Raw genomic sequence first — 16,322 nt, forward strand, 5'->3', positions numbered from 1 at the left:
GCCTCACAGGCCGTTTTAATCCAGGGAAGGACTTCAGCGTTTTCTCGGGAGCTGGCTGCTGTGGTCTATTTGGGGCAGAGAAGGGATACCATCTGGTTTAGGTTTTTAAAGGATTATTGTTATACTGAGCTATAAAGTTTACTTAAAATACACACACACACACACACACACACACACACACACAGAGGACTTCTTCGGTGTAGAGACTAGACAGGGGCAGGGGCAGGGTGGGAAGTAGGGAGCCCAGTCAGCAGAAGGGGTTGTGCTTCCCCGGGAAAGAGGTGGTTCGGGCCGTGGCAGGGGGTGGCAGGGGGTCAGTTGTGGGATCTCATGGTCCAGGCACAGCCAGTGTCTGGGGGTCATTCAGCAGAATGAATGAAGGGCGTATGAGGGGTGAACCTCCTGACTCCCGAGGAGCCTCCTACCCTGGGATTCGTATGGGTGTGGCTGCTCCGTTCAGCACGTTAGGTCCAGGAAAATATTCTGTCACCCCCTACCAAGACCCTCTGCCTGTCCGTCAGTCACTCCCGGCCCCCCTGGCCATCCTAAGAGCTCCGGCCCACGGGAATGGCGGTCTGTGCGAGGCCCAGCGCTTCTCTTTGATGGGTCTCACAGCCGTGTGCCCAGTGGGCACGGAGCCACCCGCCACATGTCTCTGGTGAAGGATGAGTGACCAGCGTTTGTGTTGAGGAAGGCTCTAGATGAGCCGGGAAGCCCAAGTGCTCGACTTGGCTCTCCCACCCCGTCCCTGGCTCCCCAGTTGCCCACCTCTGAAAGGTGGGCATTGAATTCAGTGGTCTCTGCCATCCATTCCAGACCTGACAGTCATTCTTTCTGAGATTAGCAACAGAAAGTATCCAAAAATCTGTGCTGGGAAACCCCACAGCAATCCTCCTCAAACTCACTTCCGTTCATTGCCTTGTCCGTAAAATGGGGGCAGTAATGGCAGGTCGTGAGGATGAAGTTAATGTGTGTGAGGTGTTCAGAAGGGCGCCTGGCACAGGGAATCCGTTCTGGATGTGCCTAAGTTTGTTATTTGGGCAGAAGCGGAGTTGCTGAGCCCTGGGCTATGTAGGTCCGTGGGGCTGCGGTTCATCAGGGGAGGGGCAGGAATCTGGGTGCTAAAAGACGCTGTGACCCCATCCGTGCAGCCAGGCGGTATTTGTGGAAGGCTGTTGGTAACCAGCCAGGTCCAGGCGGCTGGGCTCTGCCTCACGGGAAGCTCATGAATTTGAGTTGTTTTTAAGGCCACCTGCCCCATCTGCCTGTCCCCTCGGAGTGTCTATGTACCTGTGAATACACAGATGCTGGGAATCGCGAGGGGAGCTGGTCCAAATCGCCACTCGCCGGAGGAACCTTCTTTCTGTTGAAACATCCCCACGTTTGGGGTGGGTTGGCTGTGGAACCTCTTGTCGAGGCCCCGTGGTGATGGGGCACTTGCTGCCTCCGGGGCCATCCAGGTACCTCCAGTCCCCGCCCAGGGCCCAGCGCCCAGGGCCCAGCGCCCAGCACCGCCCTCCGCCCCTGGGGACGCCCATCAAACAGACGGGTGGATGAAACACGCAGTTGTTGATTTAAAATAATTTTACTCAAGGGGGCGCTCAGTTGGTTGGGCATCCGACTCTTGATTTCGACTCGGGTCACGGTCTCACAGTTCGTGGGAGTCGAGCCCCGAGTCGGGCTCTGCGCTGGCACCCCAGAGCCTGCCTGGGGTTCTCTCTCTGCCCCTCCCCACTGGCGCGCCAGTGCACGCACGCACGTGCTCTCTCTCTCTCTCTCTCTCTCAAAAAACCATTTTTTTTTTTACTAAACTATTTCCAAGTTACAGATCCTATTTGGGATAAAATAACAGCGATGTACCCAGCTGCAATAGAGCCTAGCACTTATTAACTTACTTTAGCAAATCAAGCGTGACAGTTAAAGACCCCCCTGCCCAGGGCGTCATTGGGCAACCCTGTTTGGCAGAAAGGCCCTCCCTGTGGCCTCCCCTCCCCGGTCTTTGTTCTGCCCTTCGCAGCCCTGTGCCATGTCTCCTGTCACACACTGGCCAGCCCAGTGGGATCTGTGGCTGAGGAGCGCGTGTCTTACCAGCGGTCCCTGTGGATTTTAGAGACCAGAGGGGGGCTGTTTGCAGCCATCGAGGGGAAAATGGCAGCCAAGGCAGGATGCTTCGGGATGCTGCAGGGCACCCGCTCCCAGGCCAAATCCTCCTGCGTGGGTGTGAGTGAGGTGCCTGCGCTGGGGGACGCTGTGGCAGTTTCCAAACGCGGACTGGTCACAGCGGTGTGCAGTGTAAGTGTGAGGGCCAAAGGGGAGAGACCGAGGCGGGCCAGGCACCTTCCCCCACCAGAAATGGGCTAAGGGAGCTCCCGGCTGGGCGGAGGAAGCTGGACCCATCCGCTGAGACCCCCGAGAGAGAGGAAGGGCCGGGGAGGCTCGCACAGGGGGCCTCCGAGGCGGGGATTCTCGCAGATGCCAGAGTCTTGCACCGGCTGGGGGAGTGGCGCTGATGTCCGCTGCCATCTGTGCGAGCTCGTCGCCGCCCACCCCGCGCCGGCCCCGTCGCTCGTTTCACCTAGGACTGCCGTGTCGCGGGCACAGGCTCCTGCCGTGGCACGTGAAGGTCGTGGACGACAGGCACGCGAGATCACAGCACCACGCAGCGGCCTGCCCGCGGCTTCTACGTGGGAGGCACGTGAGCGCATCCGGGAAGGCGGTTTGACCTCCTTGCGTCTCCGCCTCGGGCTTAGTTCTTTCAGAAATAGACACTGGGATCGGAGGCGGGGAATGTCGGCGTTGGGTAGAAGGACCAGAATGGTCAAGTGCACGCTGCAGCCAGATGTCCTACCTCCTGCTTGTACCTCCATCTAGTGAGGGAACCTGCTGCTGTAGTTTTCATCCTCGAGCGGCTTGGAGGGTACCGATTAGGAGCTAGTCACCTAGCTTGGTATCCCAGCCCTGCCCGCCGCCCGCTGCTTGACCTCAGGAAGGTACCGAGCCTTCCTGCACCCTAGTTTCCTCAAGTCTGAAGTAGAACAGTGGTACCTCCTTCGTAGGATGGTTGTGAGAGTTAAACAGCTCAGTCGGCATAAAGTACTCAGACATGCGTCGGTTATCTGTCGCTGGAACCTAGTGCCTTAGGAGCAGATATTCTCTTCAGGTCTTCTGTGCAGCAGTCTGCAGCTTGGGCAGGGCCCGATGGAGGGGCTTATGTCTGAGCCACGCAGTGTCACTTTGGGCACTTGTCCGGGGCTCGGGGGTCTGGTTTTGAGGTGGCTCACTCACCTGACTGGCAAGGTGGTGCAGGCTGTTGGCTGGGGGGGGGGGGGCTCAGCTGGGCTGGGGACAGAGGGCCTTGCTTCTCCTCCACGGGGCTCTCCACCAGCTGCACGGGCTTCCACACAGCGTGGTGTTTGGGTTCCAGGAGCAAGGGTCCCAGCAGAAAAAGGCGGAAGCTTTTTTGTGACCTGGCCTCAGAAGTCACCAGCACTCTGCGCTCCATCGTACACTGGTCAAGGCAGTCACAGAGGCTCACCTGGTTTCAGGACAGACACAGGGACGCCGTCCATCTGGGGAAGTGGCAAAGGTTCTGGAAGGGCACGTAGGATGAAAGATCGTGCCGTGGCTATATTTGGAGAATAAAACCTGCCACGGCATAGGTTCTGGCATGCAGTAAGCCTCAACAAATGCGTGCCGTCACTAGTTCAAAACCATTGGCAGCTGTCCTTCCTCCCAGACTCCTCTTTCTTAGAAGGTGGTAGCATAGCACGGTGGTTAAATGCACCTGCTTTGCAGCCAGGCTACCCCGGGTCAAATCCCGACTCGGCCCCTTAGAGCTGTGTGACCTTGGGTGAGTTGCTTCACCTCCTCAGGTTGTAGAATTTATGATGATGAGATTGGGATTGTGCAAATTACATCAGCATGGAGCACGGAGCCTGCGATAGTGGTCACTCATTACTTAGATGCCTCATTGGTGCAGTTCCTTCCAGAAAGATTGTCCTATTTACACGTCCTAGCGATGGAGAGGAAGCTGGATCCAGAGTAAGTTTGTGAACGGGAAGACCCTTGCGCTTCCAGAAGCCTGAAGGTTGGGAGGGGAGAAAGGGAAGTGTCCTGTTAAAGGTTGGCGTACTGTACATGAAGTGGCACACTAGATTGCGGTAAATTAAAAATGTGTACTCTAAACCCTACAGTGACCTCTGAGTGACAAAAGAAAGTCTTGCAGCTAAGCCAACAAAGGAGATAAAACAGAATCATAATAAATACTCACTGATCCAAAAGAAGGCAGAAAAAGAGAACAAAGAACAGATGGGAGAACTATAAAAATAAATAGCAAAGATGATATATTTAAACCTAACTATATTGATAGTTACATTAAATGTGAGTAACCTAAATTCTCCAATTAAAAGGCAGAGATTTTCAGATGGGGGCGGGGGGTGGTGAAGCAAGACCAAACTGTATGCTGCCTACGAGAGACACAGTTTAGGAGCTCCTGGGTGGCTCAGTCGGTTAAGCTGCCGACTTTGGCTCGGGTCATGATCTCACAGTTCATGGGTTTGGGCCCCACGTCAGGTTCTGCACTGCCAGCAAGAGCCTGCTTCAGATCCTCAGTCTCCCTCTCTCTCTGCCCCTCCCCTGCTCTCCCCCCCCCCTCAAAAATAAATAAGCATTTTTAAAAGTTAAAAAAAAAGAAACATGGTTTAAATATAAAGATGCTAAGAGATTAAAAGAGTGGAGAAAGCCACACTAATCACTCATCAAAAGAAATAATCAAAAGCTGGAGTAAGTATATTAATAATAAAGACTTGCGTATATTTAGAGAATATGTATGCGTATATATAAAAGAACTCTCAAAATTCAAAGATAGGAAAATAACCCAATGAAGAAACAAGTAAAAGATTTGAAGATACTTCAGCGAAGACGTACATGTGGCCAACAGGCATATGGAAAGACGCTCAATAATATTAGTCCTAATGCAAAGTAAAAACATTGAGATTAAAACCGTGCAATGCCATCACACAGTTTTTAGAATGGTCAGAAGTAAGAATGACTGAGCGTGTCAGGTGTGGGTGAGGGCGTGGAGAAATCGGGACCCCCCTGCACTGCAGGTAGGAGTGTAAAATGGTACAGTCATTTTGGAAAGCAGGTTGGCAGTTTCTTAAAAAGTTAAACATACGACCTAGCTATTTCACCCCTAGGTGTTTACCCAAAAGAAATGAAAACATGTGTCCCTACGAAGTCCTGCACATGAATGTTCATAGCAACTTCATTTGAAACAGCCCCAAACCGGAAGCAAGCTCAGTGCCCATCAACAGGTGTATGGATAAACCGCGATAGGTCCATACAAGGGAGGTACCGCTCAGCAAAAAAAATGGAATGAGCCATCCACACACCATACAACACGGATGAGTTTTGAATAATTATGCTGAGAGAGAGAAGCCAAACAAAAAAAGAATACGTGCTCCATGATTCCATCGGTGTAAAATTCTAAGAGACGCAGATTCGTCTAACAGTGACAGAACAGATCAGTGGTTGCCTGGGGGTGATGGGCCGGGGTGGGCATGAAGGGGCGATGGATGTATAGTCTTGATGAAAGTGATGGTTCCACAAGTGTGTGCATGTATCCGAACATGTCAAATTGTGCATTTTTACTGTGTGTCCAATATATCTAAATAAAATGGTTTCTGAAAGTGCGTGGAGAAGAGCTTTGTTGGATCCAGCTGACCTTGGCTGGCAGTGCAAGGTCAGAAAGGACCAGTTATGACCCTGCAGCCCTAGGAACCCTACCAGTTTCCCGCCCTTTCCGATTGGCTTGTGAGTTTTACATATTTGCTTCCTGTCATCTCTGCCTATCTCCTTATCCAAACATATTTCGTTCTTTATTTTCCTGTAGGTGGATCAGTTTGAGTGTGAATTGTGGGCAACCGAACTCTTATCCTAGATGATAGTAAATCTCCCCGATTGGTGCCTTTGCTTACCATGTATCAGCAGACACACTTGAGGGTTTTGACAAACCCAATTCAGACAGGCTTAAATATAAAAGGATCTTTATGGGCTCAGATTTTGGAAACGCTAAGAGGTGGATATCAGGCACAGCTTGATCCTAGGGGTGGCAGCTGATGTTATCCTTGTGATTCTTTTGTTCTCTCTCTCGGCTTCCTTTCTCAGGCAGGCTTTCCTCAGCCACCTGCAGCAACAGAGAAAGAGCCCCTCCTTCCTGAGTGGTCCAGGAAAAGATCCCAAGTTCAGCCCTCACTGGCTGGGCCTGGGACAGCACCCTGCCTGTACCAGTCCCTGGCCAGGGAGATGAGGCGCTTTTTATGTCATCTGCCCGGGAGCCAGGGGTGGAGTCGGCCAGATACAAAGAATGGGTGGAAAGTAGGGAGAGGATGTTCTCCAAAGGCAGGTGGGGATCAGTGTTACTGGAAGCAAAGAGGGCATGGGTGTCAGCAGGGAAAAGCAACAGAGGACCCGGCACCGGGGAACAAATCTGATTATTTTTATTTTTTAACGAAGTGGAACGTTAACATGCTTCCAAAAGTCAAAAGCGTACAAAAAGATCACTCACGCAAAGGGAGCGACCACTTCTACGCTCTTCCCCACTCCCCTTGTAAGTCACTGATTTCTGTGAGTCCTAATTTATCCTTCCTGTTTTCTTTATTTTGTAAAGAGAGATATCTGTATGTTTTCTTGTTTCCTCCCTTCTCTACACAAAAGATAGCATACTATATGTGCTCGTTTGCACTTGCCTTTTTCATTTAACAAGAGAATGAAAAACATTTCTAACTAGCCATGCTAATTCTTGCTATTATCACACGGGATCCAGCGTTGACTTGTAGATAATGGGATATACGTGTGAGCGTACGAGCCTTTTCTTCTGGTGAGTGGTGTCTTTATCCTTCTGAGCCTGGGTCGTGAGTGAATCACTGTCTTCTTCCCACGCAGATGGAGGCAGCTATGCCGTCCACGACTCCCGGGCCCCCAGTCTAGGCTCAGGGGGTGAGAGTCCCCCATCGAGCCCCACCGGACACAACTGGGAGATCAACTATCAAGAGGCAGCAATCTACCTCCAGGTGAGCGTCTCCGATCAGGATCTGTTCTCGGTGCCTGTTGGTCGAGCAGGGTACCCGGGCCTCTGCTACGTGCCCAGAAATTCAGTTCTGGCTCCGGTCCCTGTCCCTGCTCCTGTCTCAACTTTCCGTGAGGAGAGCCAACCCGATCGTGCCCAGACAGGGAGGGCAATGTGCGTGGGCTTTCCTGTGACTCCCAGAATGTGGCCCTGCCTGTCCCCAAGGTTCCCTGAGTCTGTCCGCTTGGCCTTCCCTGCCTCGCTCCCCATTCTCAGGCACTGACGGTCAGTTCTCGAGGGGGAGTTCTTGAAATAACATAATACTGTAGCAGGGGTTGGTCGGCCTGGTATGGGAACTTAGAGATAGACCTTTATTCCTTTCCTGCCTAATTTGCTGTTGCTTTCACATTTGCTATTTCTTTCTTGGTTCTTGTTTTTTGTTTTTTTTTTTTCCTCTTTTTTTCAATAAAAACAATACTTTCTTTATAGAAGTAATACATGCCCACTGCAGTGAGTTTAGGTACAAAGGGGCTGTGGCAAAAACATTCACCTGAGTCACTGTCAACATTATTTAGGAATAAGGGGTGCCTGGGTGCCTCGGTCGGTTAAGCGTCCGACTCTGGATTTTGGCCCAGGTCATGATCTCACGTTTTGTGAGTTCGAGCCCCGTGTCGGGCTCTGTGCTGACAGCATGGAGCCTGCTTGGGCTTCTCTATCCTTCTCTCTCTCTGCCCCATCCCACTCATGCCGTCTCTCTCTTTCAAAATAAATAAACTTCAAAAATTTTATTAAAAAAGAATAGTACAGGGGTTTTCTGTGTTTTGTAAAGTAATTTTAAAGTCACGTGATATGTACAGTTGTATAATCTGCTTTTTTTATAGTGTGTGACAGAAGCTTTTTTCTTATGTTTATTAAAATTCCTAGAAACAAATTTTAATGACTTTATATCTGATAAATGGATCCTAATTTATGTAAACTGTCCTGAAAAGGCTGGATATTTTCCCATCTTTTATACTTCCCTTATTATATATTATGCATTTCCCTATTATAAATTATAATCCGAGGACAATCCATGCATCGAGCTATTTCTCTCTCTCTTTCTCTCTTTAAGATCCAGGATTATTTTATTAGGAAAGCCTCTAAGAAGTGGAATTTACCAGATGGAAGGAAGCAACATTTTTAGGGCCCTTGATGTACAGTTAGCAAATATTCTCCAAGGGGGAGACTGCCTCTTAACTGCCTGTCTCACCGTCTGTAGCATTAGTCACTATAATCTTGCCATTCTTGTCACCGTAAAATGTCAGTTTCCTGTGTGCACTGAGTAAGAGTGTAGATGGGGAAGTGGAATTTTTCTTAAATTCATTTGAATAATAATTTTCCCTAATCTTTTTTCTTTGAAGCAGCTCTCACATTGCAAGTATGCATGTGTGTGTGCGAGTGTGTGTGTGTGTGCGTTTTAAAGATTTCATTAAATTCGGATAGTCATTTCATAGTTGCTCAGCTCCCTTTATGCCTCTCTTGTTTTATGCAGCATCACATAAGTTGTGTTCCTCACCAGATACATTTTGGTTCAGGTGAAAACAGTAGAAATGCTTCCGGGACATTTTGGCAAGCTCAGGCATGCCTGTCGGTGATCTGGAAGGGTGCCGCAGGGTCACTCTGTGCACTGTCACCTTAAGGTTGAATAGACGCTATCTAAGCACAGGATGGATCAAAACACAGAGTTAGGATGGCTTGGGGGACTGGTAATTCCTTCACTCCTTAAGCAGGTGAGAACATCAGTAGTGAAAATATCTGCCTTTAAGTGGGCGCCTGCTGGTCAGTCTAACAACCCTCCAAGGTGGTCTGATCATCTCCCGTTCACTGACAAGCAAACGACACTCAGAGGGGCTAACGGAGCCCAAGGCCACCCAGCTAATAAGTTACAGAGCGTGGATGTAAATCGCGTCCAGCTCACCTCAAACAGTGCTTCTCTTCTATACATTGTTGCTTTATTTCTTTACCCGGCCACGTGTATCCACTTGAAAATGGGCCCCCGTTGTGGAAAAAGAGGCCACAGAACTGCAAGTATAGTATGATAATTTTTACATAACGTTTATGCATCCAGACACACACACACACACACACACACACACACACGGGTTCATATACGTATCTAGCAGCATACACCTGTGTGCTCACGCACATGTGCGTAGATCCCCATTCCCATCTGGAAAGTTGTTTATCCAACTCGTAAAGGTGATTATCTTTGGCTGACGGAATTTTTACTGCCTTGTAATCCCGTGTATTATTTGAATTATGTTTACCAACAACGCATCATTTTTTTTTTTTTTAATAAAAATCCAAGCAGAACTCAGACGCCTCTGAACGGTAGTTCACGGCTGTTTCGCGTGGGGTGGGTTTAGCTGTTGTCAGATGGTCTTTTTTTCCTGCTTTGCCGCTGAGCTGCGGCATGGCCCCTGAACCAGGCTGTGGGTACGCTCGGATAGTTGGCCCCTTGCTCCTCTGAAGATACCTGGGGCCTGTGGTTTCCTCTCTTCCCAAATTTTACCTGTTAACTCACTCACCCTCGGGAGCCGGGAGCTCTGTGGTCCTGGTACCTTGCAGTGAGGAAATAAGGCCAGTGTTCTCCTTGGGGTTTGGATCAGAATCCAGTGATGTGAGTAGTATTTTCCTCCATCCTTGTTGGTGGAGACCTCATCTGCTCACCTGGCAATTCCAAGTCCTGGAGGTAAAGCCTGAGCGCCCCCCCCCCCCTTGTTGGTGGTTCCCTCTAGCCAGACCTGGCTACTTATTGGAAGATGTTACCCAAGAATTGCATTTTTTAGTAATTCGAACCAGAAGCTTCCCGGGCCACCCTGTGTGTCCCCCCCCCCCCCCCCGGCTCCCCGGCCATGGCGGTGGTGGTAAAAACCACAGCCCTGCACAGATCACAGGGCTACGAGTGAGGCTTGCCGGCTTGCCCTCTGTCTGCCTGCTGGGATGTTTGTTCCCTTTGTCTGGCCTGCCCCTGTTGAGTCTGTGGTTTGTCTTTATTTTTTGGTATCGAAGCTAGTGATGTGTCTGGCTTCAGGGAAGTGACTCGTTCAAAGCCACCCTGCAAATCACAGCCGAGGTCAGAGCTTCCCACCTCCCAGCTACTGGGAAGTCCCAGGACGGGCTGGGGTCTGGAGAGGTGATCTCTTACAGGCGTGGATCATCCTCCCAAACATCCATTAAACACCTCCTGTGTGTACCAGGCATCGTGCTGGGTGAGCACTGGACCGCATCCCCGGCTTTTCCTGCTGTCCTGACACAGGCTTGGTGAGCTGAAGCGGCCTCGGGGTGGCACGGAAGCCCACCAGGCCAGAGTGCTTTCCATGCTTTCCACGCTTTCCACGCACAGCATGCCCCTCCGGGCCCAGAGCCGCTCTTCCTCCAGCCTGGCTGCCTCTTCCACAGGAATCACTGTGGTGTGTTAGTTTCACCTCCCCGGAATAAGGGTTGTGAGGACGGAGAGGGTGGTCTCGTCCCAGAGGAGCCGAATAGTTGGAATAGTTGAAGGTCTGACCTCATTCCAAGACAGCTGGAGAGCTTCCAGAAGGGCTCTGGGTCAGGGGGCCTGGGTGTCCCTTCCTGCTCCACGACGTTCCCCTCCAGGAAGTGAAGCCCGTGGGAAGAGTCTGCTGAGTGTTCATGCTGGGAGTGAAAGAGGCAGGTGCCCTCAACTCAGCATTGCTGACGTTTGGGGCTGGGTAACTCTTCGGCACGGGGGCCTCTCCTGTGCATCTTAGGATGTTTAGTGGCATCCTTGGAATTTGCACGCTGGTTGCCAGCAGCACCCCCAGGTGTGATGAACAAACGTCTCCAGGCCGGCATGGGGTGGAGGAAGCGGGGGGCGGGGCAGCGTTGCCCCTAGTTCAGAAGCACTAAAGACGACGCGTGCGGAACATTACCGGCTTTGGCTGCTGGACGGGGTGCTGATGGGGGAGAGCTGATGGGGTGGGGTGACCCTTATCGCTGTGCCCACCGGTTACAGGGGGGCAGCGAAGACTCCTCCCCGCAGCCACCAAAAGGCTGACCCTAACAGGGAGGGCCAGCACTGGCCCTAGGGTGTCATCTGCTTGTCACAAGTGGACCGTCCCCAGGGCCCTGCCATCAGCAGGAGGCTCATCACAATCTGGTGATTGTGCGGCTCTGTGAGCTCAGGGGCCACTGAAGCTTCTGTGCCGCGATTTTCTCATCTGTCAAATGGGACAATGAAAGCCCCTGCCAGAGAGGGGATGTGGTCAGGAGTAAAGGAGTGTCCAGGGCTCAGGTAAGGGGCTGAGCCTGGTGCCTGGCCGGGTGGGCACCTTGGTCAAGGTCAGCCCCTGTCCCATTACTGTCGGAGCTCAGGAACGAGGGCAAGGCCTGTCATTGTGGAGGAGTTAGGAAAGGAGATGAGTCAAGAAGTGAAAGAGGCAGGTGCTCTCAACTCAGCACTATACTTACTATATGTATACGTATATATATAGGTAGTCTCAGGCTCCTTTTTTTCCCAGTGTTAGTACCATTTATAATCATAATAACAGGTAATATCAACAGGGAGCCTATTGTATGCCAGACATCCTAAGTGCCCTACAGGAGCCCTGTGAGTAAGGACGCGTGTTATAGCCCACTGGTAGCCGAAGAAGGGGAAGAAACATTCTCCGCATCGTCCAGGGAGGAGCAGGGAAGCCAGGACTCGGCTGTATTTGCTTGCTCGCCCCCCCCCCCCCCCCGGCCCTTTACAACCCACGGGCGCTTCTGAGAGCTGGAATTTGGCCACTAAGGGGCTCACACGTGCCGCCTCTGTTCTCGTTCTCTTGGGGACTCTTTATTCTTTGATTCTTCCAGGCGGTCCTGAGGAAGAAGCCGGTCTCTTGAGGGACCCGACCGGGGTGCAGTTTGGTGAAGACAATACTTTTGGTCTCCCACCGGCTTCCATCCCGGGCTCGACACTTCGCTCGTTCGCCAAGGGCCCTCCTTCTCCCCCAGCCCCTGGCACCTCTTTGGTGCTGTGTCTCCTCGAGGCCCGTTTGCCCACACTGCTCTCATTCCTTCAGGAAGGCGAGAATAATGACAAGTTCTTCACCCACCCCAAGAACGCCAAAGCGCTGGCGGCCTACCTCTTCGCACACAACCACCTTTTCTACCTGATGGAGCTGTCCACGGCCCTGCTCCTGCTGCTGCTCTCCCTGTGTGAGGCCCCCGCCGTCCCCGCGCTCCGGCTCGGCATTTACGTGAGTGTCCGCTTGGCCAGCCCGGAAGGGAACATTCTGGTAGAGCAGATGCCCCAGGTGGATTTAGAACAGAGAGGCCCGGGTGTGTGCGGCGGGCATCGTAGAGGCCTCGGGAGCAGCATTGGATTGCCAGTCTTGCATGGGATCCCTGCTGGGGTGAATGCTCTCTGTGATTGGGCTTACTGGTACCTTCCGGGGGGCGGGGGGGGGGGCGCCATCTGATTGGCTCATGGAGGGCTGTGGGCCACACCTTGGTTCCAGGGAGCAGTGCGCCTGGCTGCGGTCCCGCCCACCGTCCGCAACCTCAGGGGAAAAGGTAGCCGGGTGTGACCGCCGGGAGGCCAGGGGGCTGGTGGGGCTACACCTCCTCCTGCCCTCTGGTTGCAGGTCCACGCGACCCTGGAGCTGTTCGCCCTGATGGTGGTTGTCTTTGAGCTCTGCATGAAGTTGCGGTGGCTGGGCCTCCACACCTTCATCCGACACAGACGGACCATGGTCAAGGTGATGTGTCCGTGTCCGAACACGGCGTTTTCTCCCACGTCAGCTTCCGGCCTGTATCTTCAGTTCAATTCCAAATCCCCCGTGGGCCGAGCCCTGCACTCGGCACTGCAGCCCTGGGGCCCTGTCCTTGCCAAGCCTTGCAGAGCCTCGCCCCGGATGTCGTGGTGATGCTAACGGGAGCCACTGTGATTTGGCACCTAGCGTGTGCCCGGCATCGGCACAACAGCCTTTGCGGGAGATGTGTTACTCTTCCTAGTTTACACCCTGCCGGCCAGACGAGAATGGGATCTAAATCCCAAAGGCTTGGGGTTCAAACCCAGGTCTGTCTGGCCCCCAAGCCCACGCGGATCAGTAACCAGTAACATACCCCTCTCTTCCGGGCAGCGAGTAGGCATGAGTCAGAGTGCGCTTTGCCATGTAAAAAGCATGCACGCTTGTCCAGGAGAACGTGCCCAAGGAATGGCACATCAGGATGCCCTGCAGACGTCAGGGGCCTTCCCGGTGGGAATGGGGAGGGCTGAAGGCAGAGGGTGGCCAGATGTGGCCAGGCAGAGTGGCCGATGAGCTGCTGGGAGCAGGGCTTCATTCCCCCCGGGGCCATACATCTGTGCCAGCAGCCAGAGGGCTTGTGTCCAGGGGCTGCTCGATGTCGGGGGGCTGGGGGGGGTGCTGAGAGAGAGCTGGAGAGAAGGGAAGGGCCTCTCGAGGCCAGAGTGGGCAGGATCTTGCCAGCCCTCTGTTCGTGGTGTGCAGGTGGGGGCTGGGGAAGGAGCTGATGGAGCTCTGTGCCCGTCCACCCCCAGACCTCCGTGCTGGTGGTGCAGTTCATCGAGGCCATCGTGGTGCTGGTACGGCAGACATCCCACGTGCGTGTGACCCGGGCTCTGCGCTGCATTTTCCTCGTGGACTGTCGGTACTGCGGCGGCGTCCGGCGGTAAGGCCCGGGGGACGAGACGGTCGCTATCCTGGCCTGGCCTGGCCCGGACCTCTGGGCCTGTGGAGCAGGACCCAGCGAGTCAAGTAGCGATGGGATCAGTTCTGCACGCTGGGAGAACACACGCCCGCTCACTTCCTTCGAAGTGGACCCGCACAGGGCAGAAGGCGGTCCTGCACTCGGGTTTCGGTTTCCTGGCTCCGGGTCCGGGGCTCTTTCCCGTCTTATTTGCAGCCTCCTGGGGCTGGCTCCTCTCTCGGACGCATTATTTGCCCAAACACAGCGGCAGTGACCTCTCAAAGCAGGCAACTGCACCAAGTCTGCGTGACTCAGCAGGCTGACCCCCTCCCCGAGCCCGGGGGCTGGACTCAAACCTGCCCACCAGCCTGGAGTTGAGCTTAGTGCTGCAGACTCCATCTGGAAAGTCTCTTGGCTGGGATGCTGAGAGAGAGCAGGCTGGGCAGTTCATTCTTCGGGCCCGTGCTTGTTTCCAAAGCTGGAAACGAGTGTCCCAGGACTAGGTGGCCCTGAAATGTCTTTGCGCGTCCTGCTCCTGGAAGCTCGGTGCCCAAGGCCATGCGCTCGGCCTTCTGCTGTTCCCCCCACTACTCACCAGGGCCCTTGCCTGCTTGGGCTCCGCAAGCAGGAGGAAGGGGCTGTGTGTGGCGTACCTGGCCCGGTTTTTCCCCGTCACCCCCCGGGCGGAAGTCCCCTGGGAAAACGCCGAGCGTGACGTCACAAACCAGGGTGCCGCGGGCCTTAGTGTGGTGTGAGTCGGGAGCCCCGGCCCCCGCCTCGCCCGTGGAGTCCCAGACAGCCCCCCGCTTGGGCCCCACGCCCCCTCCCCGCCTCACCCCTCCGGCCCTGCTGTCTCCCCAGCAACCTGCGACAGATCTTCCAATCTCTGCCACCCTTCATGGACATTCTCCTGCTGCTGCTCCTCTTCATGCTTATCTTCGCCATCCTTGGTGAGTTCCCCGTGCCCCGAGGCCCTGACGCGCCCCCCCCCCCCGGCCCCCAGATCAAATTCGTGGTTGAAGACGAACTCACTCTGACAGTTGGAGAAGTTCAGGAAGCTTTTACACGTGTGCAACACGCACGGCCTTCGGCTTAGGAAATGAAGTCCTAGGAGTAAAATGCAAAGCCCCTCTGTATCTTTTCATGACCCCCGGTCCCTTCCCCTCAGAGGTACCCCCCCGACCTAAACCTACCACTGCCACGCATGTCTTTCTAGCTATACTTTATATTTCCTGAAACAGCAAGTAAGTGGTATTGCTGTGCATGTCAAAACATGTTATGGGGAGCCTGGACGGCTCAGCCGGTTGGGCAGCCGACTTCGGCGCAGGTCGTGATCTCGCGGTCCGTGAGTTCGAGCCCCGCGTCGGGCTCTGGGCCGACCGCTCGGGGCCTGGAGCCCACTTCCGATTCTGTGTCTCCCTCTCTATCTGCCCCTCCCCCACTCCCCCTCTCCCCCCCCACCCCCCCCACCCGCCGTCTCTCAAAATGAATGAACATTAAAAACAAATTTAAACAAATAAACATTTTATAGAAATGGTTACATGATGTGTGTGTGTGGGGGGGGCCCTCCTGCAAGTTGCTCTTTGGCGGTTTCTTCCGTTGTTGGGCATTTTCACCATTACACGTCACACTGTAGTGAACGCTCACACATCAGCCACTGGCTCCCTCTTCGCCTCCGACCCTCCACCCGACCACCCCACTCTCTGTAGAACTTCCTTTGTGCTCCAAGGGGGCTAAATTACCTTGAGGGCAGAACTTTTCCCTTTTCCCACTCGGGATTTCAAGGACTCAGGGCAACAGCCCATTCCAGGAGGGAGGAAACCGAGGGTGTTCGCACCCCAGGACCCTGGGCTATATCAAGGGAATCTCTTTGGAATTGTCACTTGCAATTGTCCAGCCTGTGGATGAGTTTCATTTGGTCTGAAAATGTTGAGCCGACATTTGAAAATTAGATTTATTACATGAAAATACAGATTTCCAGCCTTGAAAAAAATGGGTTTTTTAATTTAAAAAATGGAGGTATAATTGACATACAACATCGTGTTTGTTGTAGATGGACAACAGAACGATTTAATATTTGTGTCTATTGTGAAAGGACCACCACAGTAAATCTAGTTACCGCCTGTCACCACACACAGTTGCAAATTTTTTTTTTCCCTTATGATGAGAACTTTTAAGACCTCCCTGAGCAACTTTCAAATATACAACAGAGTGTTGTTAACTACTCAACATGCTGGACGTCCAGTCTTTTTTTTTTTAAGGTTATTTATTTATTAAAAAAAATTTTTTTTAATGTTTATTTATCTTGAGGGAGAGAGAGACAGAATACAAGCAGGGGAGGGGCAGAGAGAGGGAGACACAGAATCCAGAGCAGGCTCCAGGCTCTGAGCTGTCAGCCCAGAGCCCGAAGCAGGGCTCAAACTCACAAGCCGTGAGGTCGTGACCTGAGCCAAAGTCAGACGCTCAACCGACTGAGCCACCCAGGCACCCCCATCCAGCCTCTTTAAACAGCAGACTTGAGGGGCGCCTGGGTGGTGCAGTCGGTTAAGCGTCCGAC

At 53.2% G+C, this 16,322-nt stretch overlaps 1 protein-coding gene across 5 annotated transcripts in view; it reads left to right on the forward strand.

The window, feature by feature from the left end:
- Nucleotides 1–16,322, forward strand: part of TPCN1 (two pore segment channel 1) — a 62,909-nt gene that overhangs the window by 24,654 nt on the left and 21,933 nt on the right. For all 5 annotated transcript variants that reach the window (XM_045041356.1, XM_045041357.1, XM_045041355.1 and 2 more), the window contains 5 exons: nucleotides 6,946–7,073; nucleotides 12,136–12,312; nucleotides 12,700–12,813; nucleotides 13,617–13,747; nucleotides 14,627–14,715. In XM_045041356.1, coding sequence (XP_044897291.1) covers nucleotides 6,946–7,073; nucleotides 12,136–12,312; nucleotides 12,700–12,813; nucleotides 13,617–13,747; nucleotides 14,627–14,715 — 639 coding nt within the window. The remainder of the gene's footprint in view (nucleotides 1–6,945; nucleotides 7,074–12,135; nucleotides 12,313–12,699; nucleotides 12,814–13,616; nucleotides 13,748–14,626; nucleotides 14,716–16,322) is intronic.

The sequence above is a fragment of the Felis catus genome, chromosome D3 (assembly GCF_018350175.1).
Source record: "Felis catus isolate Fca126 chromosome D3, F.catus_Fca126_mat1.0, whole genome shotgun sequence".
Lineage (NCBI taxonomy): Eukaryota > Metazoa > Chordata > Mammalia > Carnivora > Felidae > Felis > Felis catus.